General features: G+C 47.5%; 1 protein-coding gene across 1 annotated transcript; it reads left to right on the top strand.

The window, feature by feature from the left end:
- The first annotated feature begins 2,793 nt into the window (after window positions 1-2,793).
- LOC119300660 lies at window positions 2,794-11,521 on the top strand. The gene is made up of 15 exons (XM_037577564.1): window positions 2,794-3,113; window positions 5,874-5,968; window positions 6,056-6,169; window positions 6,847-6,951; window positions 7,033-7,104; window positions 7,731-7,843; window positions 8,122-8,256; window positions 8,338-8,406; window positions 8,487-8,574; window positions 8,665-8,736; window positions 8,814-8,914; window positions 9,456-9,573; window positions 9,663-9,722; window positions 10,241-10,351; window positions 11,159-11,521. The coding sequence occupies exons 1-15, from the start codon at window positions 2,933-2,935 to the stop codon at window positions 11,264-11,266; spliced, it is 1,542 nt and encodes a 513-aa protein (XP_037433461.1). The 5' UTR covers window positions 2,794-2,932; the 3' UTR covers window positions 11,267-11,521.
- Window positions 11,522-27,277: the final 15,756 nt, after the last annotated feature.

The raw sequence follows: 27,277 nt of genomic DNA, 5'->3' as shown, positions 1-27,277 counted from the left end.
GGCGCCGACGTCGGGCTCGGGGGCGACGGGATCGGGGCGGCGTGCGCTGGAGCGCCCCCGATCCAGATCTCGCGTGGCGGGGGGGGGTGGGGATCGTGGGGAGTGAGGAGTGGGGGGAGTTAGGTTAGTGTTTGCAGGGGTGAGGGGTTATACAGGGGGGCACCGGGTGGGCCGGTCTGACTGGTTTCGGCCAGTTGGGCAGGCCAGCTAGGCCGGAGCCCAGTGGGGGTGCTGTTTCCTTTTTTTTAGTTTAGGTTTTCTGTTTTGTTAACCTCTTTTCTTTTATTTCTTTTTCTTTTCTGTTTTATTTTAATTTTGTAAAAATATAATTTCAACTCCTAAATTTAGCATTGCGCTAAACCCACTGCCATAAAAAGATTTACCCTAAACAGAACAGTTTAGTATTTTACATAATACAAAAGGCATTTAATTTAATTGTTTTATCTACAGTTTTATTCATCTTATAGTATTATAAATATTTTATAAAAGTGTGGTTTCTCCATCATAATTACCTACGCATTATTTGGCACAACCTGAACATTTTAGTTTTATTGTTTCAAAACTTTTGTTGTTTGCGTATATTTTAAATTTGAATTTGAATCGGTTTCGAACTAACTTGAGATTAGCAACTATAATCGAGGTGACATGGCATCATTAGTAGACGATCACTGTAGCTTAATTACCCGGGCGTCACAATGAAGGCGTGGGGAGCAGGTAGAAGAAAGGCGAAGGAGTGGAGAGAAAGAGGGCGAATTAAGGGAACAATGCCTCGCATCGGCAGCGACGCCCTTTATAATCCCACTTCCGAGTGGCTGACCAGTGGGCCCACACGATCCAATCGCATCCCGTAACAGACGAAGGCTCGCTACATGGCAGAAAAAGCGGCGCAAGGATCGAGGAGTCCCTATCTATTTGCTCCGCTTACTGTGCCACGCCCGTCCCACGCGCTTCTCCAAATTTCGAATCCTGCGAGATCCTGGAACCGCAGAGCAGTCAATCGCGCCAAAGATACCCCGTTTCAATGTACTCGAAGCTACGCAGCGTAATCCACTCGGTGATCCCAGAAACCAGAATCGATTGAGGTGACTGATGCAGGGTAAAAATACCAGTATGCTTTCAGGAGCTTGAAGAAATGCCTCTGGAGCGTTGAATCGGGTCAGAACCAACTTCAACCCTTCTTAAATCGGTCCCCAATCCATTCAGGGGCTAACGACGATGACATGTACCTAGGCTAGGGCCTTAGGCCTGATCTAGACACCCTACCCAAGGACACTGCCCTAGAGTCAAAGACATACAAAGTCCAACAGAAGATGCCGACTGAACTCACCCTGAAGTGCAATCCACTCGACGGAGAAATTCCACTCGGATATCCCAATTCCACTCGACCACAGTAACCTCACTCGATCGTATGAAGAATCACTCGGAATACAGAAGGTCTAAAGTCACGCCGGGATGGCAACGGTCAGGCATTCACCCCGTCGCCATAAAGATCATTAATAACAGGCGTTACCAATAACGTCCCAGTCTTAACTCACTTTGAACTCTGTGCAAACGAGGGTTGCGAGGGGCATGGCGCACTCTATATAAGCCATCCCATCCTCTAGCACAAGGATTCACACCCCCTTTAATTTTCACACATATCCAGTCAACTAGGCTCCGCGGCACCGAGACGTAGGGCTATTACCTCCTCCGAGAGGGGCCTGAACTCGTAAACTTGTGTGTACAATCTCGCCGTAGTTAGGACACTGCCTCCTCCTACGTACCCCATACTCTTACTGCCAGACTCATTCCCACGACAGCGAGCCAATCAAAGATGGGGACAACATGAGAGACTCCACACAGTGGCGGAGCTAGACATAAAAAGCTGGAGGGGGGAAAGGGAAATACAACAATGTCCGAGGGGGTCAAAGACTATATTTCTCTAATTAAGCACCTCCAAAATAAATAAATTCTCCGGACAATGTCTCCAAGTTGGGGAGGAGGCATGGCCCCTGCATAACTACATGCAGCTCCGTCAGTGACCCGACGACGACGCACGGGTGGGAACTTGCGGATTTAGCAACAACGGGATGCTGAGATGGTGGTGTGCATTAGATGGAAGACGAGGAGAGATAAGGCGAGAGAAACACATTGTATTCCATTATATAACACTGTTGGACAAGTCGCCAGCTACAACATCTAATACAAAGTTTGGAAATTGGCCAAGCCAGATTTCACAAGTCCCCTTATCTAGAGCCGTACCATGTGTAACTAAAGTGTGCGCAGCCTGATTACAAGACCTTGGACAATAATTAATACATACATCGAACACACAAACCCTTAGCTGAAACTTTATTTTCCTAAACACAACACCTAAACCAGATAAATCATAAGCTTTAAAAGAGACAACTTGTTTTAGCGAAACTGAATCAGTTTCTAACATCACCCGCATCCAACTTAAATTGTGAAGGCGACTTTTTACGAATGAAGAAAAAAAGACGACCTACGCGCTCGATCGTACTACGACTCAAAGAAGTCATGTTGAGTGAAAGAGGAGAAGAAGAAAAGACTTAAAGAAGTCATTATTGTGCGGCAGGAACAGGACAGGCCGACGCCTAGCGCTGCCTAAAAGAAAAGAAAAATACTACTAGTTTTCTTTTGAAAGAAAAATAATAGTACTAGCTTGCCCCAATCGCACTCCGACAAACGTCGTTTTCGCCACGTGCACACCAAGGCACAATGATTTAGCAAGGTCCACCACGTGGCGCATCACGCCTCCTCTGTTTATTCGCGCACACAATGGCGTGGACGGGTGCGCCTAGCAATTGCATTGGCAACCACTCCCCTTTCCTCATCGCATTCCCAGACCCCTCCGAGCTCTCTTTTCCACCGCCGCTTCTGCTCGTCGCCGGATTACGATTAGCCCGAACCCTCTGCTGCCGCTGCTTGCGTGATGGCGTCGGCAGCGGAGGAGAAGCATAAGAATCAGGAGGCGGAGACGGGGTCGGTGATTGGGGGCAGAGGTCTGGACGTGAGGAAGGACGGGGTGGCGAGGGAGGTGGTGCGGATGGAGAGGGAGGCGGTGATCCCCATCATCAAGCCCAAACTAGTAATGAAGCTCGCCGACCTCATCGGTAAGTATCCACTCGCTAATACGTACATCGTCACGCTCTAAGCGATTGCGAGTTAATTGGGTCACCACCTCCCTCCCTCGCCTTCCGTCTCCAGCAGGCCCGTCTCTGTATCTCGCTTGCCTGGTTTGTTCGTTGCACTTCTCTTCTTTGCCGTAAAATGCAGTAAGATAAGATAAATAGTTTACCGAAAGTAGGTTGGTGCCGCAATCAACAAGCTCTGGCTCCTAAAATATGTTCTTCATTACCATACCTGACTGGACATATACAGTACAAAATTACAAAAGAGTAGTGCAATCCAAAAGTCCGAACTGATGGAAAGGGCTAGTGCAATCCACATATACTGTAACAGTGATCACGGATCCGATGCCGATGAGATTGCCAAATTCAAGCGCGAGATGCAGAGTCTGTTAAGATGTCAGACTTGGGCTTGCTGAGCTTCTATCTTGGAATCGAGGTGCAGCAGAGCTCAAGCGGCATTTTCATTGCCCAGAGTGTGTATGCCCGCAAGCTGCTCGAGAAGAGTGGCATGGCTGGGTGCAAGCCGTGCCACATGCTGATGGAGCCGTGCTTCAAGCTGTCCAGAGAAAGCACAGCGCCGATGGTCGACGCGACGCAGTACCGCAACATCATTGGCAGCCTGCGGTACCCGGTTCACACACGTCCAGACCAGACTTTCTCCGTCGGCTATGTCTCTTGGTTCATGTAGGCGCCAATGGAAGGACATCTCACCACCGTCAAACACATTCTACGGTATTTCGCCGGCACAATTCACCTTGGCTGCAGATACACCAAGGGAAACAGCACGCCACGGCTCGTTGGATACAACGACAGTGATTTGGGTGGCGACGTGGACACGCGGAAGAGCACCTCAGGAACCCTGTTCTTCCTTGGCGGCGGCGTAGTGCCATGGCAGCGTTTTTGCACTCACTGTCGTGGTCTGCAGCTAGCCTAGTTGATTAGGTCACTACACCGATCAATTTAAGCTTGCCTGGTTGTGGGATGGCACGACATTGTAGGGCGGCTGGTTTAGGGGATGATGGTGTAGCCCACGCGCACATGCGATTTGACTCATGGGATGGTACGAATCCCAAGAATCGCCACGTGACGGTTAGAGCCGTTTCTCTGTAATTGAAGAGTAAAAGGGAAGAAACAAAAAAAATGCTGTGTTCTCTCTTCTCCGACGAGGCAAAAAAAAAAAACTCTCTTTCTCGTGTGTGTTCTCCTCTCCCACCTCTCTGGTGATCGCCGGCGAGGCAAAAGGCGGGGTCCATCTGACAGCACACATGTGCTTCATGCGGATGCACACCTGTGCTCTATGCTCATGACAGACAAAAAATGGAAAACCTGAGAAACAGGAAAAAAAACGAAAGAAAAACCTAAACCCCCCAAAAACCGCCCCCATGGGGAAAGCACCCCACATGCGACACGTGCCGACACTGGGGCGCACCACATGGAGCCATTGGAGCACTTCCACGCACCGGGAGTGACCGTACCCTCCAATTAGTTGCTCCCCTCTAGCCCTGCCTTGGGCAACACCTGCACGGGAAGCGCTTTGGGCCCCCTTCGGCCTTGCCCCTGATGCAGTCGCATAGGCACGGGCCATAGGCTACTCCATGTTGCGCCCTGCCCTGCCGATGGGCCTTGCCTGGCGGATGCTACCTCGCATGAGCCGCTTGCATGTGGCATCTGCGTATGAGTATCCGCGTGTTTTTTGCGTGCTCTGCGGCCGATTGCTGGCCTGGATCTGATCTCGCCGATTTCCTCTTGAGCACGACGATTCATGCACCGTTGCTTCAAACTGCTTCTGTCACAACAATTCAGACCCACAGTCTCCCAACCATCGATCACTACACACGGCTCGATCCGCCACCAGTGGTAGCTTGGAACGAACGGTTGTTGCCTCTAGATCAAATTGAATAACCGCCTTGTAACCTAGCTCATGATACCACTTGTTAGAGCGCATGTCGATCCGTCGAGGTCAAGCAGTGACACACGCGCAATGAAACAACACCAAGATTTAATAACGAGGTTCACTGACATGGGTACATCCCCGGGGCATGACTACATGCACTCCTCCCCATGTACTAAAACAACATAGTAGAGTTGATGACAAGCACACCGAGACCATCAGACAGGTCTTCGACCATCCACCACGGCTGGTCCAGCCACCCCTGCTACGGGCGTCCGGACCTTCACTATCGTGATCTTTGTCTAGCCTAACAACTTGTGTCTAGTCTATTTGGTGTAACGCCCCGGCCACAACCCACCGGTTCCTGGCTGTTGCACGGGATCTAGACTGGCCCCACAGACCAACACTAGTCTTTCCTGCACACTGCCCTCACTCGTGCGCACCCGGGACCAACTTCCCGGTCGGTCACCCATCCTAGAATTACTCCAAGCCAAGCATGCTTAACTTTGGAGTTCTTTTCGAATGGGCTCCCAGAAAAGAAGGAATTCCTTGTTGATATAAGTAGTCTATCATTCCTATTGAGTCAGGCTCTCACATTGGGCTACCCGGCGGTGCCTTTATATAATAGGCCCGGGTTACACATGTCCGACACAAACACCTAACCCTCCGCTAATTACAAGTCCAGCTGTAACCTCGTACACATAATATTCGGCACATATTTTACCAACTGAAGATCTTATTGTATTGATTGTGCTGCAAGCGTTCTTTCTATTCTTAGTGGATTAGATGAAAAGATATCGACACTGGAGGTTTGCCCTTAATTCATTCCATTTCTTCTAATATATGCTCAGAGCATGAGGTGGATCGCAATGAGTTCCTAAAGCTGTGCAAGAAGGTGGAGTACACCATCAGGGCTTGGTATCTCCTCCAGTTCGATGATTTAATGGTGGGCTCTTTTTGATTGTTCCAATTGTTGGGATTCAAATATAACATGCCCAGATTCTTGTGTCTCAGTGTGCACTTCTCGATGCAGCAACTGTACTCGCTATTTGACCCTGTTAATGGTGAGAAGAGGCTGGAACAGCAGAATCTGACACCCGAGGAGATCGATACTCTTGAATTCAATTTCATGACATATCTTTTCCAGGTTGGCTGCAGTACGTTACATATATATATCCTGTCCTGACATATGAAGACCTCCCTTGGTTTTGTATGTGTTCTTTTATTCAATCATCACAACAAACAAAAAAACTGAGTGAAATATTATTTGAAATGCCTATTTAAGAATAACATGTGAATGCAAGTAAACACTGAGGTGACATTAATATTATGCAGACAAAACCATTCATGAGATGTGAAGTCTGAATATCAGGCATTTGTGGCCTTGCTGCTGTTTTTCCATCAAAAACTAGCTAGGCAATCCCATAATACTTTACAAAATAATCTTGGGGTGTCCTGTTGCTAGAACTTCTTACTTTTTGTCGGTACTTTGTTTGCTTAATTTTGCATCGAAATGTATGGTTTTATCAATTGTCTCCAGCTTCTGTTATTGGAAAAATTGTTCCATGTCCTTTTTGTGTTGTTTTGGGCTTGAAATTAGTTTGACTTTCTGGGTTTCCTCGGTAAAGCTTGAAAAGAAAATTCTGTTGATAGTAGGCTGACATATTAACTTCCATTATTTGAACTAGAAAAGAGAACCAAATGGTAATCTGATGATGTGTCACGCCTAATTGACATCATAGTAACAATGATTTTGTAACATTTACTATTTAGTTTATGCGATAGCTTAAAGTTGTAACCATTTGGATCTACTGTATCGAGCAGATAATGGAAAAGAGCAACTTCAAGTTGTTATCTGATGAAGAGTATGATGTTGCACAATCTGGAAAATATCTTTTGAACCTCCCCATCAAAGTTGATGAATCTAAGGTTCAAAAAATTATAAGCTTTTCAAGTTAGCATTAGAAAAGTACATGTCCACTGCACTGAAAATTTTCTCTTCAAACGTAGCTGGACAAGAAGTTGTTGACAACATACTTTAAAGAACACCCACATGATAATCTGCCTACATTTGCTGACAAGGTAATCTTCATGTCTTTGTAACTGACCACTTTCCCTTGATGCCATCTATTATGGTTTTAATTTAAGGAAGTTATGATTACTAGTGTGTTATAAGGGTGTGTTCTCATTTCACGATTTATATTCTTTCCTTACTTTTGCATATCTAATGAGGGTAATAAGTTACTCCTTTTTGCTAATGTTGGGGTTCATATTGTAATAGGAATATTCTAAGGATTTGCTACTCCATATCTGACTGACATGTGGGTAGAGGTGCTACATGCCAGTGACGCATGGAGTGGAAAATCCTTGGATACCAATCTTTTGGGGTGCCAAACTCTTAATTTTTCTTCTCATTATTGAATTGTATGCACCAATCAGTTCACCCAAAAGATCGAGCTATTAGGGAAACGTGGGCCATATATTCAACACCCCCACTTAGGTCACCATACCTTAGACGTGAGATCGATGTAAGGCCCCAACTATTTTCTATTCATACACCATTGGCTGGGACATGAACTTGAGACATGTTGGCTGGCTCTGGTACCATATTGATTTGCACACCAATCAGTTCACCCAAAAGCTTGGTTAGGTTGGAAAAGATGGGCTATATATTTGAACAATTATATTCCGTATTGGCTTCTTTGTAGTACATTATCTTCCGTCGTGGCGTTGGGTTCGACCGTACAACTGATTACTTTGTCATGGAGAAAGTGGATGTACTCATATCCCGAGTTTGGAGTTCATTGCAAAGGGTTACCAGGTATCGAGTTTATTTGAACATCTTTGAACTCTTTAATGAAGGGGAGCCTTGGCGCAGTGGTAAAGCTGCTGCCTTATGACGATGAGGTCACAGGTGCAAGTCCTGTAAACAGCCTCTTGCAGAAATGTAGGGAAAGGCTGCGTACAATAGACCCAAAGTGGTTGCCCTTCCCCGGACCCTGCGCAAGCGGGAGCTACATGCACCGGGCTGCCCTTTTTTTTTTGAAATCTTTAACCCAGGCTAATCCTGATTGCAAAGTTGTTGTAATTCCTTCTTAGGATTGATAGGTTGTTCTCTAAGAAACCACAGTCGAAGTCAAGAAACGACATCAAAAAGACCGATGAAATTATTGAAGACACAGAAGAACAAGAGCTATTTGTCGAACGCATTCGGCTAGAAAAAATTGAGCTAAGGTTGCTCATAGTTTTATCATTAAAGTTTTATAAGACTACAATCAAATGTAATCTTAAGAACCGGTATGTTCTTCTTGACAGCATAAAAAACCTGATGAGTAAGATGACAATTCAAGAACCTACATTTGATAGGATGATTGTAGTGTACAGGTAGCTTTTCAACCAACCTGCATATTCATGAAAGATTCTTATGCTTCCAGTGGTGATTTAGTGATATATTATATGTACAGGCAGGCTGGCATGAAGGCTAAGCCTAGTCGTGGAATATTTGTGAAGCATTTCAAAAATATTCCAATGGCTGATATGGAAATTGTTCTGGTAAGATCCATATGTATTCAACATCTGTTTAATTGCTTCACTGTCTTGGTGGTTGTTATTGAGGACCTGAAATTGGACCATATTTTGTAGCCAGAGAAGAAGAATCCCACTTTAACACCAATGGATTGGGTCAAGTTTCTTATTTCTGCTGTTATAGGTTTGGTATGTTCCTACTATCTGGTTCTCTCTGGATGCATTTATTTCAATACTTTACTATATTAACTGCTTGTTACTTGCAGGTCACTCTTGTTGGTTCTCTTGAAATGCCGAAGGCTGATGTATGGGTTGTCATTGCAATCATGTCTGGGGTGATTGGCTATTGTGCTAAGATCTACTTCACGTACGTGTTGAATAATTGAGAAGTTTTCCATTAAGTTTAATCCTGAAAAAGGTAGATAAAAAACATGATAATCATAGTAGAGATGATAATGGAATCAAATAACAGATTGATGTAACTAGTCATGCAACCGGGTACATAACGGACGAATATCATATCCATTTCGATTGCTACTAGTAGTAGACCAAACACAATCCCTAACAGAAGGGAGAAGAACACATATGGTGCGGTGGAAGAAGAGTTCCACACTCCCTTTGCCATGCATGAATAAGCCATAAGGGCCTCTGAGATTTTCAGGAATTATTGGAAATAATAAATGGGCTAAAAGCCCAACAATTCCAACAGTAAGTTCTTGATTGATGTTCTTTGTTTCGGTTTTAGGCAACTTAAACTTACGTTGCGATGTAACCAGTTTCCAATTCGAGCTAAATAAGCGTAGCTCACTAACGTTTGTTTGTAGATTTATTTTGATATACTAGATTAAATGTGATCTTATTATATTTATCATTGGTTGTATGTGATGGATTTGTATTTTGTGATACAGGTTTCAGCAAAATATGACACTATATCAGAATTTGATTACAAAATCAATGTATGACAAACAACTTGATAGTGGGAAAGGAACACTTCTACACTTATGTGATGATGTGATACAGCAAGAAGTACGGAGCAAATAAAAAACGTGTCTTGCAATACAAGTTTTACCTATATCTATGTGCTGTGTACTGATATCCGTCGTTTTTCCACATAGGTTAAGGAGGTCATAATTTCTTACTATATTTTAATGGAGCAAGGGAAGGCAACTATACAAGTAAGCAGGGCGAAGTAGTGTTATGCGATATCACTTCCTCTATTTTGGGTATCTCTTGTAGCATTTATCTCCATTTTGTTGTTTTTGGTAATTATTATGCCAAAATTTTCCATTACTTATTCAACTCTTGTTTTGCCTCTTGTAATATTTGAGACCTTTGACATTATTATATATTATCCTGAGTTTACCTTGTGTTCCGGAGGCTTGTCTCAGTAACATCAGTGTCCATCATCATGCATTGTTAGAACAGAAATGTGTTCCATGTGCATTGTTATATGTAGGTGTTATTTGTTGTTTGGCCATCGCAGATGTTAGTTCTTGTATATAAATAAAGTATTTACTCGATCACATTAGTTGCCCAATAATTTTAACCAAATATCACTCTTTGTACAAGATATTGCAATGAAGAAATTTCTGGGTTGCTGTACATTCATATGCTTTTTTTTTCTTGGGGAGTGACCACTAACGAGGACTTACGAACCTTATACAGTATTTTATTGTTGTGCTGTTCTTTCCAGGATCTTGATTTGCATTGTGAGGAGCTAATTAAAGAGGAGTTTGGCGCCGAGTGCAATTTTGATGTTCACGATGCTGTAAAGAAGTTAGAGAAGCTTGGCATCGTTCATCGGGTAAATCTTTGAACAGTTTCATTCTGATCCAAAAATCTACAGTAATGACCTCTATACTTGTGTCGAAAGTTGGAAGTTTGGATCAGCTCCAGCAGTCCAGCTGGTAGGTCTGTGTGGCAGGTAAAAGCTAGTCAGGTTTGCCGTAAAAGTGGTTGCATGTTTGTTTGAAAATAGAACTTGTAGGTTGCATGTGAGAACCACTCTCATGGAATGTGGTCTCTAGTTGATTACCAGCAGTTATGCAAGGATTTTGTTGAAAAAGAAGGTTATTATGAGCTTATCTGGTTGAAGAAAATGGTGATAGTGGTTCGACCCCTTTGCTGTTATTGCCCGTTAGATGTTCTTTTTTGGTGATTCAAACATGAGAAGTAAAGAATTAGAGCTGCATCTACTTTTGGAGTTTGGACTATGTTAAGTTAATTTCACCTCTCTCTTTTTTTTTTGCAATTTCATCATCGTCTTGTCCTATGTTATGTTATTCATGTGATGGAGAAAGAAACATGTAGCTTCCAATATTTAGTATGGCATAGAAGAATAAATATTGGCACACTAGTATATTCAAAACATGCTCTAAGATTTACCATCCATCAGAATTTGCATTTGAACTAGTGCTTTGAAGAAAATATATATTGCAAATGGTGCATGTCCCATGGTTGTCTCTGCTTCCTGTTTAGCTCCTGCTAGCTTGTTACATAACATAGCTTTTCACCATTCTGGTTGACAGTCGTTAGCTGAGTAAATATCATCCAACCTACAGTCAGTTCCAAGGTAGTATCTTCATGCTTACAAGGAATTTGTGCCCCTCAGGATTCGATTGGCAGAATCTTATGTGCTCCGTTAAAGCGTGCCAACGAAATCATAGGCACCACGACTGAAGAAATGGTGATGCGAGCACAACAGAACCCTGCTTCTTAACTGTCGCCTCAAAGGAAATGTATTTCTCTGTATAAAAGCACAAGCCAGAACTCAGAAGGCATCTGCTCATCCTCAAGGAACACGTTGCTTTCAATGTACCATCTGTACGCAATATCTTAGATTCTATTTTCCGACATTGGCGAGTTCTATTGAGTGTAACTAAGGGTGCCTTGTTTAGGTCCAAAATCTGTACATGTTACTTGTAAATAATAATCATATATGTAATGAAACAATAGTTAAACAATTTTTCTGCATTGCTGCTTTTATTCCTGTTCACATTTACTTGTCCAGAGTTGCTTGTTGAGTAGTGCATTCTTAATAACAGTTAAAATATCCTCGATGTCGTCTGTATATTTTGGAAAATGGATTCCGTTACCAAAGATCCAGGTCAAATCGACATTCAGTCGTTCACCATGTGTGGTCGTTCACCATGTGGTACGAAATCATGATGCACATAGCCAACCCAACAAAAGTTCCAAATATTTCGACACTCCAAACCAAATTGTATGGTCTAGGCGTGTTCACATATAACAGGAGAAACTGGAGGTGCAGATTGCTGCTTGCGCCTTGCGTGGTGCTAACGGTTTATGTAACATCCTAAATGAGACAACCCTACATATTGTTATTGTCATTTATTTAGCTCAGCACAAGAAAAAGCTTGCTTTCTTCAGAACAAGCCATTTATTACTCGAAGGTGATGTGCTACATGGACCGAATTTCTGAGCATGAATCTCTTTGACCAACCAATGATGCAGAAGGTGGATTGCTTCAAGGAAGTGCTAAATACTCTCGAGGATCTTCAGCTTACAAATATCCTCTGTTTCAGTCCTGGATGGAACCGAGAATTAATATAACAGTTCTACGTCACCCTATATGTTTCTGGAAAAAAAATGGATGTTAATACTCACTGAAGAAGGAACCAAACGTCAACTTCTAACCCGCTCCTATCCCGCTCCCGTGCGGCGCCGCCGCGCCGCAATGGAGCACCCCCGCCGGCCGCCTCCTCCCATTTGTTATATTTGTGTCGAATATTATATACGCAAGGGGTAACGTGGACTTAGAGTTGTAATTGGTGTGGTTAGGTGCGAGTTGTGTAGGAGTCGGACACTTATCCTAGGCCTTTTATATACGGAGGGGCACCACACGTAACCCATGACGACTTGATAGCAACAGGTACGCAAGGGAGCCGACGGCTTGTGCCGTGCCCGGGCGGCCGGTGTTGCGGTATCTTGGGGAGGAGCGCCCGTAGTCATGCCTCGGGGATGTAGCCATATCGGTGAATCTCGTTAACAAATATCGTGCCTCGGCGTCTATGATCTTGCATTAGCGTTTTATTCTAACAAGTGGTATCATGAGCAAGGTTGCGAGAAGGCTATGCGGAAGATCATCCGGAGGTACGAGGATCATGCTCGACGGGTGCCAGGGAACGTCCGATTGGCACAAGGTGGAGCATGGCGGCGATCGCTGATGCGGTCGGTGGTGTCGGACACTTCGGGCAGGAGGCCTGGACCGTTCGATGGGCTGCGGTCGGTAAGGATCAGCTAGACGTGGCGATTGAGCCGGCGTAGTGGCTGTTGAAGACGTTACGACGGCAACAGATTCGGCTCGCGATCAGACCGGCGACCAGACGTAGGGGGCGCCCGAATGGATCGAAGTGTGAGAGTATCGAAATGATGCGTTCGATGTTGTACAAGGACGGCGGCGCGACATTACGGACGGATTGTGTCGGCGACTCGGGTGGCCAGAGTATGACATGGCTCATGCATGGACGATGCGCGAGGTGGCAACTGTTACGGTAGGTAGGGTTGGCGTTCGTGAGTACGTGCGACGGGGCTGAATAGTTTGATGGCGAGAACCAAGATCAGAGACTATGCGAAGCTTCGTCAGGATCAACGGCGGAATTTTCCGAGGAACGTGGATAGAGGAAAGGAAAGGTTACGGTGTGAGGCTGCATACTGCGACCTCGTGGCGTGCGGCAGCTGGTCTCCTCGGATGAGGTGCACCACACAAGGAAAAGGAAATCGTATTGGGGCAGGAATTCAAGGGATTAACACGTGGCCAGCCGATTGCGTGCGTGTATACGTGTTTGGTCCAGGGAACAAAGCCTGCTGCTGGTTGCGGTTAACAAAAAATGAAAAAACAAAAAGGATATCTGTGCGTGCATGATGGTCCGTTTCAGATTGGATATGGAGCAAATCGTAACAGGCTGTGACTCGGTTTTCCGTGTCTAAGAGGAAAAGCTAAGGCCGGCTGACCCAGAGGTAATAAAAGGCTGGTGACGCGAAGCAGCGAAGGCACCAAATAATTAGTCTGCAAGTTCAGGAAGAGGTGGAGCGATTCGGCTACGGCAGATATCGGTCTATGTTACGGCGAGAGGCTTCACGGCAATTCCTGAAGGGCGGACATGGGCGGTGCAAGTCAGATTTCTTGGTCGATCGCGGACTGCAGCGTGGCTTCAGACGAAAAATACGGGATCAATGATCTTTTTCGTGAGGAAGTCGCGGAGGAAAAGGGCGGAAAGACCGGCGGCAACAGGTTGGTTAGATCGCGGCTCGGCATGGCACCGGGGTTCACCAAGTTTGATTTGGAGAAATTCGATGGCACGGGTAACTTCGGTCTATGGCAGACAAGAGTTAAGGATATTCTGGCGCAACAAGGAATCTTGAAGGGTTTGCAGGAGACGAAGCCAGCCAAGGTTGACAACGATGCGTGGGAGGATATGCAAGTGCAGGCGGCCGCTACCATATGGCTTTGTCTTGCGGATCAGGTCATGTATCATGTTATGGACAAAGATACTCCTATGGGAATTTCGGACAAGTTGGCAAATCGTTATATGTCCAAGTCAGCGACCAATAAGCTGTATTTGAAGCAAAAGTTCTATGGGCTGAAGATGCAGGAGGGGTCGGATCTTGTGGAGCATGTGAATGCCTTTAATCAATTGGTCACGGATCTAGCGCGTCTGGATGTGAAGATTGAGGATGAGGATAAGGCACTACTTCTTCTTGTTTCGTTGCCACCGTCCTATGAGCATTTGGTAATTACATTGACACATGGAAAGACAACCATCAATAATGAGGAAGTCACTGCAGCGTTGCTTGGACATGAGTTGATGAAGCAAAAGAATGCTACAGAAAGGGAGAGTACTCAAGGTTTGGGGTTGGCAGTTAAAGGTTATCAGATCATGAAGGGACAAGAGGCGGAGAAGAAAAAGAAGAAAAATGTGCAGTGCTACAAGTGCAAGGACTGGGGACATATAAAGAGGGAATGCCCATAACTGAAGGGTGGGGCAAGTGCTAATGCGGCTACTCGTGGTGATGACTCAGACAACAGTAGTGATGTTCTCGTAGTATCAAACAGGCAATCAACAAAAGCTGAAGCGTGGATGTTGGATTCAGCTTGCTCTTTTCATGCGACACCCAACAGGGAGTGGTTCTCTTTGTACAAGTCTAGTGAGTTTGGTTTAGCCTATGTGGGCGACGACACAGGTTATCGTGTTGCTGGAGTAGGTGACATCAAAATCAAGATGTTTGACGGAGTTGAGCGGATGCTTCGGGGAGTCAGGCATGTGCCAGGGCTAAGGAGGAATCTAATTTTGCTTGGTGTTCTTCATGATGGTGGTATGGAATTCTGCTCTGATCGGGATAAGAAGACCATTAAAATCATCGAAGATGGGGTCACTATTATGATAGGAGAGAGGACGGCTTCGCATCTTTACAAGTTGCAAGGGAGCACTATTGCAGGTGGAGCCATGGAGAGTGGAGCTGCAGGAGTAGCAGTGAAGTCCCACGGTGGCGGCGGGTCTGACCCGTCGGGTAGCTCTCAGTAAGCTGCAAAGAAGACAACCCAAGTCCGGAGTACATGGAGGTTCGAGCATGGACGACTTCTAAGTGGTGGAGAATATTCGCCAAGGTGGAGTTTGTTATATTTGTGTCGAATATTATGTACGCAAGGGGTTACGTGGACTTGGAGTTGTAATTGGTGTGGTTTGGTGCGAGTTGTGTAGGAGTCGGACGCTTATCCTAGGCCTCTTATATATGAAGGAGCACCGCACGTTGTAGCCCATGACGACTTGATAGCAACAGGTACGTGGGGGAGCCGACGGCTTGTGCCGGTGCCCGGGCGGCCGGTGTTGCGGTATCTTGGGGAGGAGTGCCCGTACTCATTCCCCGGGATGTAGCCATATTAGTGAACCTCATTAACAAATATCGTGCCTCGGTGTGTCGTCTATGATCTTGCATTAGTGTTTTATTCTAACACCATTCACTCCAGCGCCTCCCCCCCTGCCGCCGCCGCCGCCGGGGCGTCGCAGGCAAAGCCCGTGTGCTGCAGCGGTGATGACGACGTTTCACCTCAGCCCGCGCTTCAGTCAGGACGGCGACGACCCATGGTGGCCAGATATAGACAGTTTGTGCGGGGCGGTGGCAGGCGGTGGCGTACGGCGGCAGGTCCAGCGGCGGCACTCAATCGGGGCCTGGATGGGCTTAAGCGGGCCGCAACCTCGTGTACCGTTCCATCAATGGCTTGTTGTCCCTGAGATCGACCCGCAACTCGAGGACATCGGGGGTTGTGGCCCTGGGCGTGGCGGTGGTGGCCACCTCCTCCGTCGGAGATGGTCGGTCTGAGGCTCGGTGGTCAGATCTCCAGATTTGTTATCTAGTCCCGGCTGCGAGTTGGGGAAATAGAGTTGCCGGTGAAAACCAGCCGATGGCGGACGATGACGGTGTTTTGTGTCGTTACCTTCATGAAGGCATTGTCGTGTAACTTCTGTCGACTCACTCGTGCTGCTTCAGGGGAAACCCTAAGATCTGGTAGTCCAGATCGGACGATGGTGGTACTGCGTTGGTAGCAACATTTGTGGAGCAGCGCTGGAAGTCAGAGGAAGGAGGTGGAGCAGCTTCATCTTGCACAGAGCTTCGGTGGAGATGTCAAGTCATGCCTGACCGACAGGTGCTACGCTTTGTCATGCCTAGTCAGTAGGTGCTACGCATGACAGATTTTCCAGAGACTTCAAGCTGTGTCGGTTGGTGGTACTTGGCGGCATGGTGCTGAGGTGTACCGGTGGCGACCGCGACATGCTCAGCTGTTCGCGCGCAGGGAGGTGGTGTCGTTGGGTGCCGTGGTGGCGTCGATGGCAGCTAGTCCGGACAAGGTGGATGCGTCAGACCCGGCAATTGGCTTGGTTGGGGCCTCAAGTCTTAGATGTCAGGCTTGACTGTGAGGTCTATGGTATTAGGCTCGGACTATCAGCATCCCTACGTCAACTGGATAGGAGTAGCAACAGATGTTGCTTAGACGGTGACTTCAGACTTACTGTTGCATTTCTTTGCAAGGTCTTTTATGAATAATTAATAAAGTGGTTGCATGCATCATCCAGATGCAGAAACTAGGGGTCTTCCTCCTTTAAAAAACCTCACTGAAGAAATTCCTACTTCTAGTTTGAGATGCTATTAAAGTTCTGAAAGAATATGGAAAGGGCAAAGACATCGTTGGGTGACTTTCTCTTCGTGTTCGAGGAAAGGAGGAGAATGTTGTGTCAAAGAAGTCTGCAACTCCATCGCATCTTGTGATTAGTCTTCGGACTCAGCAGTTGCTTATGAAGCATATCAAGGAAGATCGAAAAGAGAAACAATAGCTTGCCACCAAGATAAATTATGTTGCTAATGTATCAAGGCTTGTGCGTCTGTTTGTAAAAGTGGTTAAGCGTCACTGTTGGAAGTTGCTCAAGAAAGCGGAATTCATGATAAACATGAATTCATGGATGTGTCTTCTAACAATGATTAATATAAGACAGGAAGAACCCCTCCACTTGCAGAGAAATCAAGCACAACTGATTTAGTGATTCTTGGAGATGAAATTATTCTCGATGAATTTGAAGCGATAATCATCCCCAAGTGCAAGGAGTTATCGTAGCACTTTGCAATGATGAAGGTGGTAAGTGAGGGACTCCATTGGCCGGGCTGTTAGACTATAAGATACAAGATTGAAGACTTCGTCTCGTGTCCGGATGGGACTCTATTTGGCGTGGAAGGCAAGCTAGGCAATACGTATATGGATATCTCCTTCTTTGTAACCGACCTTGTGTAACCCTAACCCTCTCCGGTGTCTATATAAACCGGAGGGCTTTAGTCCGTAGGACAACAATCACAACATACAATCATACCGTAGGCTAGCTTCTAGGGTTTAGCCTCTCTGATCTCGTGGTAGATCTACTATTGTAACACCCATATCTTCAATATTAATCCAGCAGGACGTAGGGTTTTACCTCCATTAAGAGGGCCCGAACCTGGGTAAAACTTCGTGTCCCTTGCCTCCTGTTACCATCCGGCCTAGACGCACAGTTCGGGACCCCCTACCCGAGATCCGCCGGTTTTGACACCGACATTGGTGCTTTCATTGAGAGTTCCTCTGTGTCGTCTCCGTTAGGCTTGATGGCTCCTACTATCATCGGTAGCGATGCGGTCCAGGGTGAGACTTTTCTCCCCGGACAGATCTTCGTATTCGGCGGCTTTGCACTACGGGCTAATTCGCTTGGCCATCTGGAGCAGATTGAAAGCTACGCCCCTGGCCATCAGGTCAGATTTGGAAGTTTGAATTACACGACCAACATCCGGTGGGGACTTGATCTTCGACGGATTCGAGCCACAGCCGGGCGCGCCACACTGTCGCGATGGGTATGACCTAGCTCTGCCACCGGACGGTACCCCAGACGCCGCGCCCGCATCAACTCCGATCCACACCTCGGAGCCAACTGTGCCAATCGAGGACGGGTGGCTAGACACCGCCTCAGGGGCTGCAGTCTCGACGGCGATCGAGCCAAACACCAGCATAATCCTCCGCACGACCCGCGACTCCAAGGTGCCGGACTCTCTTCCGGACCCAGAATCATCTGCGCCCCCGCCAATCGAATCCGATTGGGCGCCGATCATGGAATTTACCGCCGCGGATATCTTTCAGCACTCGCCCTTCGGTGACATCCTGAATTCACTAAGGTCTCTCTCTTTGTGAGGAGAGCCCTGGCCGGATTATGGCCAACAGGATTGGGATGCGGACGACGAAGAAATTCGACGCCCACCCACCACCCACTTTGTAGCCACTGTCGAGGATTTAACCGACATGCTCGACCTCGACTCCGCAGACATCGACGGTATGGACAACGATGCGGGAGGCGAAGATGAACCACCGCCCACAGGGCGCCGGACGTCCACTTCATCATATGACGTATACATGGTGGACACACCAAAAGAAAACGATGACGAGGAACGGAAGGACGCACCGAAGGCTTGTTCCCTCGAGAAGCAGTCAAAGCGGCGGCGCAAGCGCCGCCCCAAATCCCGCCTCGCCAGAAATAACGACCACACAGACCCAGCGTTGGAGCAGGGCGAATCACTGCCGGACCACGGCAATACGAAAAATCAAACCGAACAAACCAATTCTGTCAAAGATAATAGTCCGGACGACACAACGCCGGACAGGCACCCGGAGCAGCAGAATGCCCGTCAAAGGCTTGTTGCCACCGCGAGGAGCCTAAAAAAGCAGAAGCAAAGGCTCAAGGCTGCGCAGGATACACTCCAAATCAGATGGAGTAAAGTACCCAACACAGCAGCGAAATACGACGACAATCGCCCCACAAAGAGCTACCCAAAGCGGAAATTGCTACCTGAATTCGATGAGGAGGCCTCAGACCCCTCACAACCAAAAATCAAAGTGGCTACCTGGCCGGATAGACGACCTCACGGCCAACATCAAGCGGCAAACAACGCCACTCACAAGTCAATACGCGACCCACGAGAGGGCTCGCACCAAAAGGACGGCGCAACCAGATCCATCTATGGACCACACAAGCGCGCCCCAGCTTACAATGTAACACAACAAACATTCGAACAACGCGGTACACCCAGATACAGGGGTGCAGCACACCCCCTATGTTTCACCAATGAGGTAATGGACCATGAATTTCCAGAGGGATTCAAAGCCGTGAACATAGAGGCATACGACGGAACAACATACCCTGGGGTCTAGATTGAGGACTATATCCTCCATATCCATATGGCTCGAGGAGATGATCTCCACGCCATCAAGTACTTACCCCACAAGCTCAAAGGGCCAGCCCGCCACTGGCTTAAAGGCCTCCCTGAAAACTCCATTGGAAGTTGGGAAGAGCTTGAAGACGCTTTTCGGGCAAATTTCCAAGGAACTTATGTTCGGCCTCCGGATGCGGATGATTTGAGCCATATAACTCAACAGCCCGGAGAGTCAGCCCGAAAACTTTGGAACATGTTTCTTACTAAAAAGAACCAAATTGTCGACTGTTCGGACGCCGAAGCATCGGCAGCTTTTAAACATAGCATCCGTGACGAATGGCTCGCCAGACACCCCGGCCAAGAAAAGCCGAGAACGATGGCAGCATTAACAAGCCTCATGACCCGCTTTTGCACGGGTGAGGACAATTGGCTAGCCAGATGCAGCACCAGCGACCCCAGTACATCCGAAGTTGGAGATGGAAACGGGAAATCACGGCGCAACAACAATAACAAACGCCGGAACAAAGGAGACATCACGAAGAGCACGACAGTAAACACTGGATTCAAAAGCTCTCGACCAGGTCAGAAGCCGCCCTCTAAAGGCGCCAGAGACGAACTGTCCAGCCTGAATAAAATTCTGGACCAAATATGTCAGGTCCATAGCACCCCTGGCAAACCAGCCAATCATACCCACAGAGAATGTTGGGTCTTCAAGCAGTCCGGCAAGCTCAACGCCGTACACAAGGGGGAGGATACACCAAGCGAAGATGAGAATGAGCCTCTCAAGGGAGACGCTGGGGAACAAAAGAAATTTCCACCAGAAGTCAAAACAGTAAACGTGCTACACGTGATCAATGGAAAAAACAAAACAGCACTCCCAGAAAAATACGCCCGAAGGCCTATCACTGCGGAGTCCTGCCACTGGTCGTCTCAACCGATCACTTTCGACCATCGTGATTACTCAGCAAGTATCCGCACGTGCAGGATGGGCTGCCCTGGTATTAGATCCAATAATTGACGGATACCGCCTCGCACGAGTCCTGATGGACGGTGGCAGTAGTCTAAACCTGATATACCAGGATACAATCCGCGAAATGGGGATAGACCCAACAAAAATTCTCCATAACAATATTACCTTTAAAGGAGTAACGCCAGGCCCAGGGGCTCGTTGCACGGGCTCCCTGCTACTAAATGTTATATTCGGCTCCCCCGATAACTTCCGTAGCGAACATCTAACCTTCCACATCGCTCCGTTCCAAAGTTGCTATCAAGCACTACTCGAACGTGAAGCTTTCGCTTGCTTTAATGCAATACCACACTACGCTTCCCTCACACTCAAGATGCCCGGTCCAGGTGGCATCATTACAGTGAACGGAAATATTAAGCGATTTCTGCGTGACGAAGAGCGTGCGGCTGCCTTAATAGCCACACACTAAAAACGGCCTCACCAACTAATTAACAGGCCCCTTAATACAATACAAGGGGCTCAACGGGCGCAGAGAAGTGGCAATTCTTACTCACCTTGAATTATACATGGTTTATTTAAAAAAACTATCTTTTTGCACGACAACTTTTTTACCTAAGCTCCTCTCTTTTACAGATAATCATCGTGCTACACCCGTATAGGATACGGCACAACGGAGACACAGGCGCAGACGTGCAGCGGGGACCCGCTCCAAGGATTCTTTTTAGATTAAGACCCTGCGTAAACCTTTTTTACTGTCTCTTGTTGATACATATCCACCGAATTCTCAACACAATTGAGAAGGATGTTGACGTCTTGGCATGTGGCCACGTCAGAATAACACACGTACCTGGACACAAGGGGCTTCTTACAAGCAGCACTATTTCGGCCCGGTTTATACCATAAAGACCGAATACCTTAGGGAGTGTTCGGCGTCGCGAGTTCGGCCTTATATGCATCAGCTCCGAATCATTGTCTTTGGTCAAATGTTGGGTTTGCCCGGCTCCTGTGTTTTGCTGCCTTACGTTCCGCTTTGCCGGCTAAGGTAGCACCAGGAGAACTACTGCGATTGTGCCCTGGTTCATCCGGATGAGCGCCTTAGTAGAGAAAGCGGAAAACTGACTGTCATGATATAGCGTGAGACTGGTCAACCACTCGATGACCTATCGGAATGTTAGAATTCCTCCGCCGTAACGAAGGGCCCTTTTCCGGCCAGGCATATACGCACCCCGCGATCGGGAGAGTGCGGAGCCACCAGGGGCTATCTAGTAGCCCCACTGTCAAACTCCTATGGCTAAGCGAAAGTGTTCAAGCATTATAGTCCGGTTGCCTCGCTCGCTGCGCTATCACCTCCTTATCAGGACCAAGACGTTGGGTTAAGTGTGAACACGCGTTTTTTGCGAGCACCTCCGCATTATATGCGTGGGGGTTGAAGCCGACGACTGCAATCTTTCAGGTTATACATATGTATACATAAACGGCCGCACAGGAGGCATCATACTACTTTCAGGCAAAAGTATAAACACATCCGTATAAAAACTTCATAAAATCATTATGTTTACAATGAGAATATATATCACTCAAATATAATATTTTTCGAGCACTGGGCCTCTATCAAACGAGCACCCTCGAGAACTTCCTCGAAATAGTGTTCGGCAACCACACGGCCTATGGCCGAACCCTGCACCGCAACAGTGGTAGCGTCCATCTCCGCCCAGTATGCTTTAACACGGGCAAGGGCCATCCGCGAGCCTTCTATGCACACCGACCTCTTCATCGCATTAATGCGCGACACCGCATCAAGGAGCTGCTGCACTAAGCTGAAATAGCTGTTCGGCTTAGGCCCTTCCGGCCATAATTGATCCACAACAGACCTCATGGCGAGTTCGGACAACCTATTCAGTTCGGCCCATTCGGCTAGCTGGCCAGTTAATGAAAGCGGACGCTATGGAACATGGAATTGCATCCAGAACAGCTTGTCCACTTCACGATATGTCTGACCTTGGAAGTACTTGGCCGCATCGGCAGCGCTCGCCGCCAAATCCATATACGCATCTGCCGAGCTCCACAGCCGATCCAGAGGGGCATACCATGGATCTCTGAACTTCCTCCGTAACATGAAGGGTTTTCCAGCCGCAATATCCCCGGCTTCCCGCAGCTCCTCCTTCTTCGCTCTCATAGCAGAACGGGTGTCTTTGTCTGCCGCCGCGGCCTTCTCAAGGTCCGTTGCCTTCGCTTGGTTCTCTTTCTCAAGGACTCGACAATGGTCGGCAGTGTCTTTCAATTCTACGGCCATCTTGGCCATCTTCTCTTGGCTCTCGCAATGTGCGGCCTTCTCGGCTTTCAACTCTTCGGCCGCCTTCAAAGCAGCCGCATTACTACTCCTCGCTTGTTCCTTGGCTCGGGCAAGTTCCGCCCACAAGGATTCCACGGTGGCAGCCCCATCTGCAGTCACAACATATTAAAGATACTGGCATTATGCTGCTCTTACTATGTGGCGTTCACCGGATAATAACACTTACCCTGTGCCTTGTCAAGGCTTTTGTTAACAAGCTCGATGTCGGCGTCTGCCGCATCCAGTTGCCGTTTTAATTGGGCAAACTCCCTAGTCCGGCTAGCCACCGGAGCTCCCACCACCTAAACATAAAAGCAGATTGGTTATTGCCTGGGAATTTGATCCTCTGTTCGACGCCGTTCTCGACAACAACCAGAGTCTCAGGGGCTACTATAACATGTGCAGTACTATCACATATTATCTCACATACCTCAAAGCTTGTCAATAGACTCATAAAGGCTTCATGTAATCCGCTTTCAGCGGACGAGATTCTCTCCATCACCGTACCCATCAGCGTACGGTGCTCTTCTGAGATGGCCGCTCGCCCCACCACCTCCCTCAGAACGTCCGACCGCACACTAGATGGTGCCAGACTCTTTCGTATGCTCTCTTCGGGAGCCGGACACTGGGGACTTCTGGGGTCTACGGGACTATCTTCTGGCCTCACCAGATCCAGAGAGGCCCTCCGCGACGACACTTCGCGGTCGCCCGCTTCTGGAGCGGAGGAGTCCGGGGGAGGCGTTTCGCTCTCCATCATCTCCGAAAGAAGATCCCCCGAAGATGAACTCATTTGAGAGGGGCTGAGGCCCGAACTGCAAGATATATGCGGTGGTCGTTTTCTCAGAGGAAAAAGATAGCATGCTCTTACTATTAAAATATTTTGGATCACTTACGACTCATTGGAGGGCAGATCCCCTCGCGGACTTTGTGCGGCAAAAGCACCCCCCGAGGCAGGACCCTCTGTGGGAGACTTCTTCTCCTGTTTGGAGGCTTCGGCTTCCGGATCCTCGGAAGTAGTCCTTTTCCTCCCCCGGTCGCCCTCCTTCGTGGAAACGCTCGTCCCCTCGGTCGAAGCGGGTAGCGATGGAGGCCTGCGTTCGCCCGTATTATCCCCCTCGGTATCTTCCTTCAAGGGTTCCGGGCAAGGTGCGGCCTCGAGCATCTTCTCCAATACCGGATTTTCCAAACCCTCAGGGAGGGGGGCCAAACACTGAATCATCTTCGCCTTCGTTAGCCAGTCCTGGTCAAAAAGCAAACTCTCAAAAATAAACCTCGAATAAAAGACAGTGTGTCGGCTAGAGGATTTCTTACTTGTTCGGCGACGCGATTACTGCTTAGGCCCACGTCCTCGGTGATATCCGGACACTCCACTTGAGGTCCGAAGAATGACTTGTACATCTCCTCGTGCGTCAGGCCGAGGAAACTTTGAATGGCACGTGGTCCCTCTGGGTTAAACTCCCACAAGCGCAGGGGCCGGCGTTTGCATGGCTGGACTTGATGAACCAGCATAACTTGTATTACCGCAACCAAGTTAAAATCTCCCTCGAAGAGATCTCTGATGCGGCTTTGCAGTATAGGCATGTCCTTGGCTGGACCCAGCTCAGGCCCCTGCTAATCCATGACATCAGTTGTGGTGGGGGGCCCGGGCGGAAAGCGGGGGCGGCCGCCCACTTGGCACTTCTGGGGGCCGTGACGTAGAACCACTCCCGTTGCCATAATTTAGATACCTCTGGGAAGGAACCTTTCGGCCATGGAGCCCCTGCCATCTTGCCTATTAATGCACCTCCGCACGCTGCATGCTGCCCCTCGATCACCTTTGGTTGTACCTCAAAGGTCTTGAGCCACAGGCCGAAGTGAGGGGTCACATGGAGGAAGGCCTCACACACGACAATAAATGTCGTGATGTGGAGAAAGGAGTCCGGAGCTAGGTCGTGGAAATCTAGCCCGTAATAGAACATCAAGCCCATGACGAAGGGATCCAGAGTGAGGCCTAGACCTCGGAGGAAGTGGGAGACGAACACAACATTCTCGTTGGGTTCGGGAGTAGGGACGACCTGCCCTCGGGCAGGCAGCCGATGCGAAACCTCGGCGGTCAGGTATCTGGCCTCCCTCAACTTCTTAATTTCCTCTTCCGTCACGGAGGAGGGCATCCATCGGCCTTGAAGGCTGGATCCGGACATGATTGAAGATCCGGAGCACCTAACCTGGGCTTTGGGTGTTAGAACTCGAGGCGGGGAAGGGTTTGGTTGAGCACGAGAGGGAAAAAGCGAAGACCTTGTCCCCTTATAAAGAGGGTGAATATCAAGCGTCCTCTCCATAGCCGTTTTGGACTTAGCTATAATCTAGGAGTCCTAGACACGGTTGGGTTACCCACGAACCGCATTAATGAGAATCCCGTAATCAGGGGAACACGATCTCTGCTTTGGCAAGACGTGTCAAGAAACCGCCTCACGTTATGTGTGGAGCTGGTTAAGAGAAACGGTTCGAATAATCACCGGGCCATGACATGACGTCATGTTGCCAAAACAAGCTAGCGGATTAGATCCGCGAAAATGGTATTCTCTCTGCGGTGGAATGTGGAATTTGTTTTGCATGGTCGGACACTATCCTCGTATTCAACTTCTTCTGTAATGTATTCGGAGAAGGAACCCGCCTTGCAATGCCGAAGACAACTGCGCGCCGGACTCATCGTCATTGAAGCCTGGTTCAGGGGCTACTGAGGGAGTCCTGGATTAGGGGGTCTCCGGACATCCGGACTATCTCCATTGGCCGGACTGTTAGACTATGAAGATACAAGATTGAAGACTTCGTCTCGTGTCCGGATGGGACTCTACATGGCGTGGAACGCAAGCTAGGAAATACGTATACGGATATCTCCTCCTTTCTAACCGACCTTGTGTAACCCTAACCCTCTCTGGTGTCTATATAAACCGGAGGGCTTTAGTCCGTAGGACAACAATCACAACATACAATCATACCGTAGGCTAGCTTCTAGGGTTTAACCTCTCTGATCTCGTGGTAGATCTACTCTTGTAACACCCATATCTTCAATATTAATCAAGCAGGATGTAGGGTTTTACCTCCATTAAGAGGGCCCGAACCTGGGTAAAACTTCGTGTCCCTTGCCTCCTGTTACCATCCGGCCTAGACGCACAGTTCGGGACCCCCTACCCGAGATCCGCCGGTTTTGACACTGACAGTAAGTACGAAGTGTCAAACCCACAACGAGGTAAAGGTAGATTCGTATTCTCCCAGATCTTATCTGCCACTGATACGAGCCTACATACATCAAGTATTTGCTTTACCTAGGAAGTAAAACTAGAAGTACTTTGCGGGTACGAAAGGATAGCTTTGCAAGATAATAAAGAACCTAGAAATATAAATTAGTTGTTGTTTTGTAAAAGAACAATAAAGTAAAGGATAGAGAGTGTACAAAGGTGGTGGTATGTGGTACAGAACTGTCCCTAGGCAATTGGCTAAGTTACTAGATCAAACGTCATCATTGCAGTTTTTATGTGGGAGAGGCCTCGTCTAACATACTATCCGTACTTCCAAGCATACATACTTATGATTGGAACTATTGACAAGCATCTGTAAATACTAACACCGCTATCAAGGTAAACCCATCTGTAGCATTAAGATATATTGGTCCCCTTCATCTCATATGCATCAATTTCTATGGTATGGCGAGGTAATTTTGTCAATCCAGCCTTCAGATGCATAATCCTATCAACATAATACTAACCCTAAGGTGTGAACCACGCACACGGTCATATTACGGGCACCAAATGATAGCATATAACAACATGCAACTCAAACCAACCATAGCAGTTCACCAATTAACTCATAGGACAAAAAAGAATCTACCTAGACATATAGAAGATGCAAGAAATCATCATATAATAATTAATAGCATCCAACACCATATTAAAGTAGGGGATTACACAAGTTGCTGGAGAGTGACACGCTGAATAGAGAGGGAGGAAGGTGATGGAGATGTTGATGAAGACGACGGAGTCAATGGAGATTATGGTTCCCCTTCGGTGCTCCAACGCCATCAGAAGAGAGGGGGGAGGTTGAAAGAAATATGCCCTAGAGGCAATAATAAAGTTTTTATTTATATTTCCTTATATCATGATAAATGTTTATTATTCATGCTAGAATTTTATTAACCGGAAACTTGATACATGTGTGAATACATAGACAAAACAGAGTGTCACTAGTATGCCTCTACTTGACTAGCTCGTTAATCAAAGATGGTTAAGTTTCCTAACCATAGACATGAGTTGTCATTTGATGAACGGGATCACATCATTAGAGAATGATGTGATTGACTTGACCCATCCATTAGCTTAGCACTATGATCGTTTAGTTTATTGCTATTGCTTTATTCATGACTTATACATGTTCCTAAGACTATGAGACTACGCAACTCCCGAATACTGGAGGAAAATTAGTGTGCTATCAAACGTCACAACGTAACTGGGTGACTATAAAGATCCTCTACATGTGTCTCCAATGGTGTTTGTTGAGTTGGCATAGATCGAGATTAGGATTTGTCACTCCGTGTACCAGAGAGGTATCTATGGGCCCTCTCGGTAATGCGCATCACTATAAGCCTTGCAAGCAATGTGACTAATGAGTTAGTTGCGGGATGTTGCATTACAGAACGAGTAAGGAGACTTGCCGGT

The sequence above is a fragment of the Triticum dicoccoides genome, chromosome 5A (assembly GCF_002162155.2).
Source record: "Triticum dicoccoides isolate Atlit2015 ecotype Zavitan chromosome 5A, WEW_v2.0, whole genome shotgun sequence".
Lineage (NCBI taxonomy): Eukaryota > Viridiplantae > Streptophyta > Magnoliopsida > Poales > Poaceae > Triticum > Triticum dicoccoides.
Note: the sequence above shows the minus strand (reverse complement) of the source record. Positions and strands in the feature narration are given on the sequence as shown.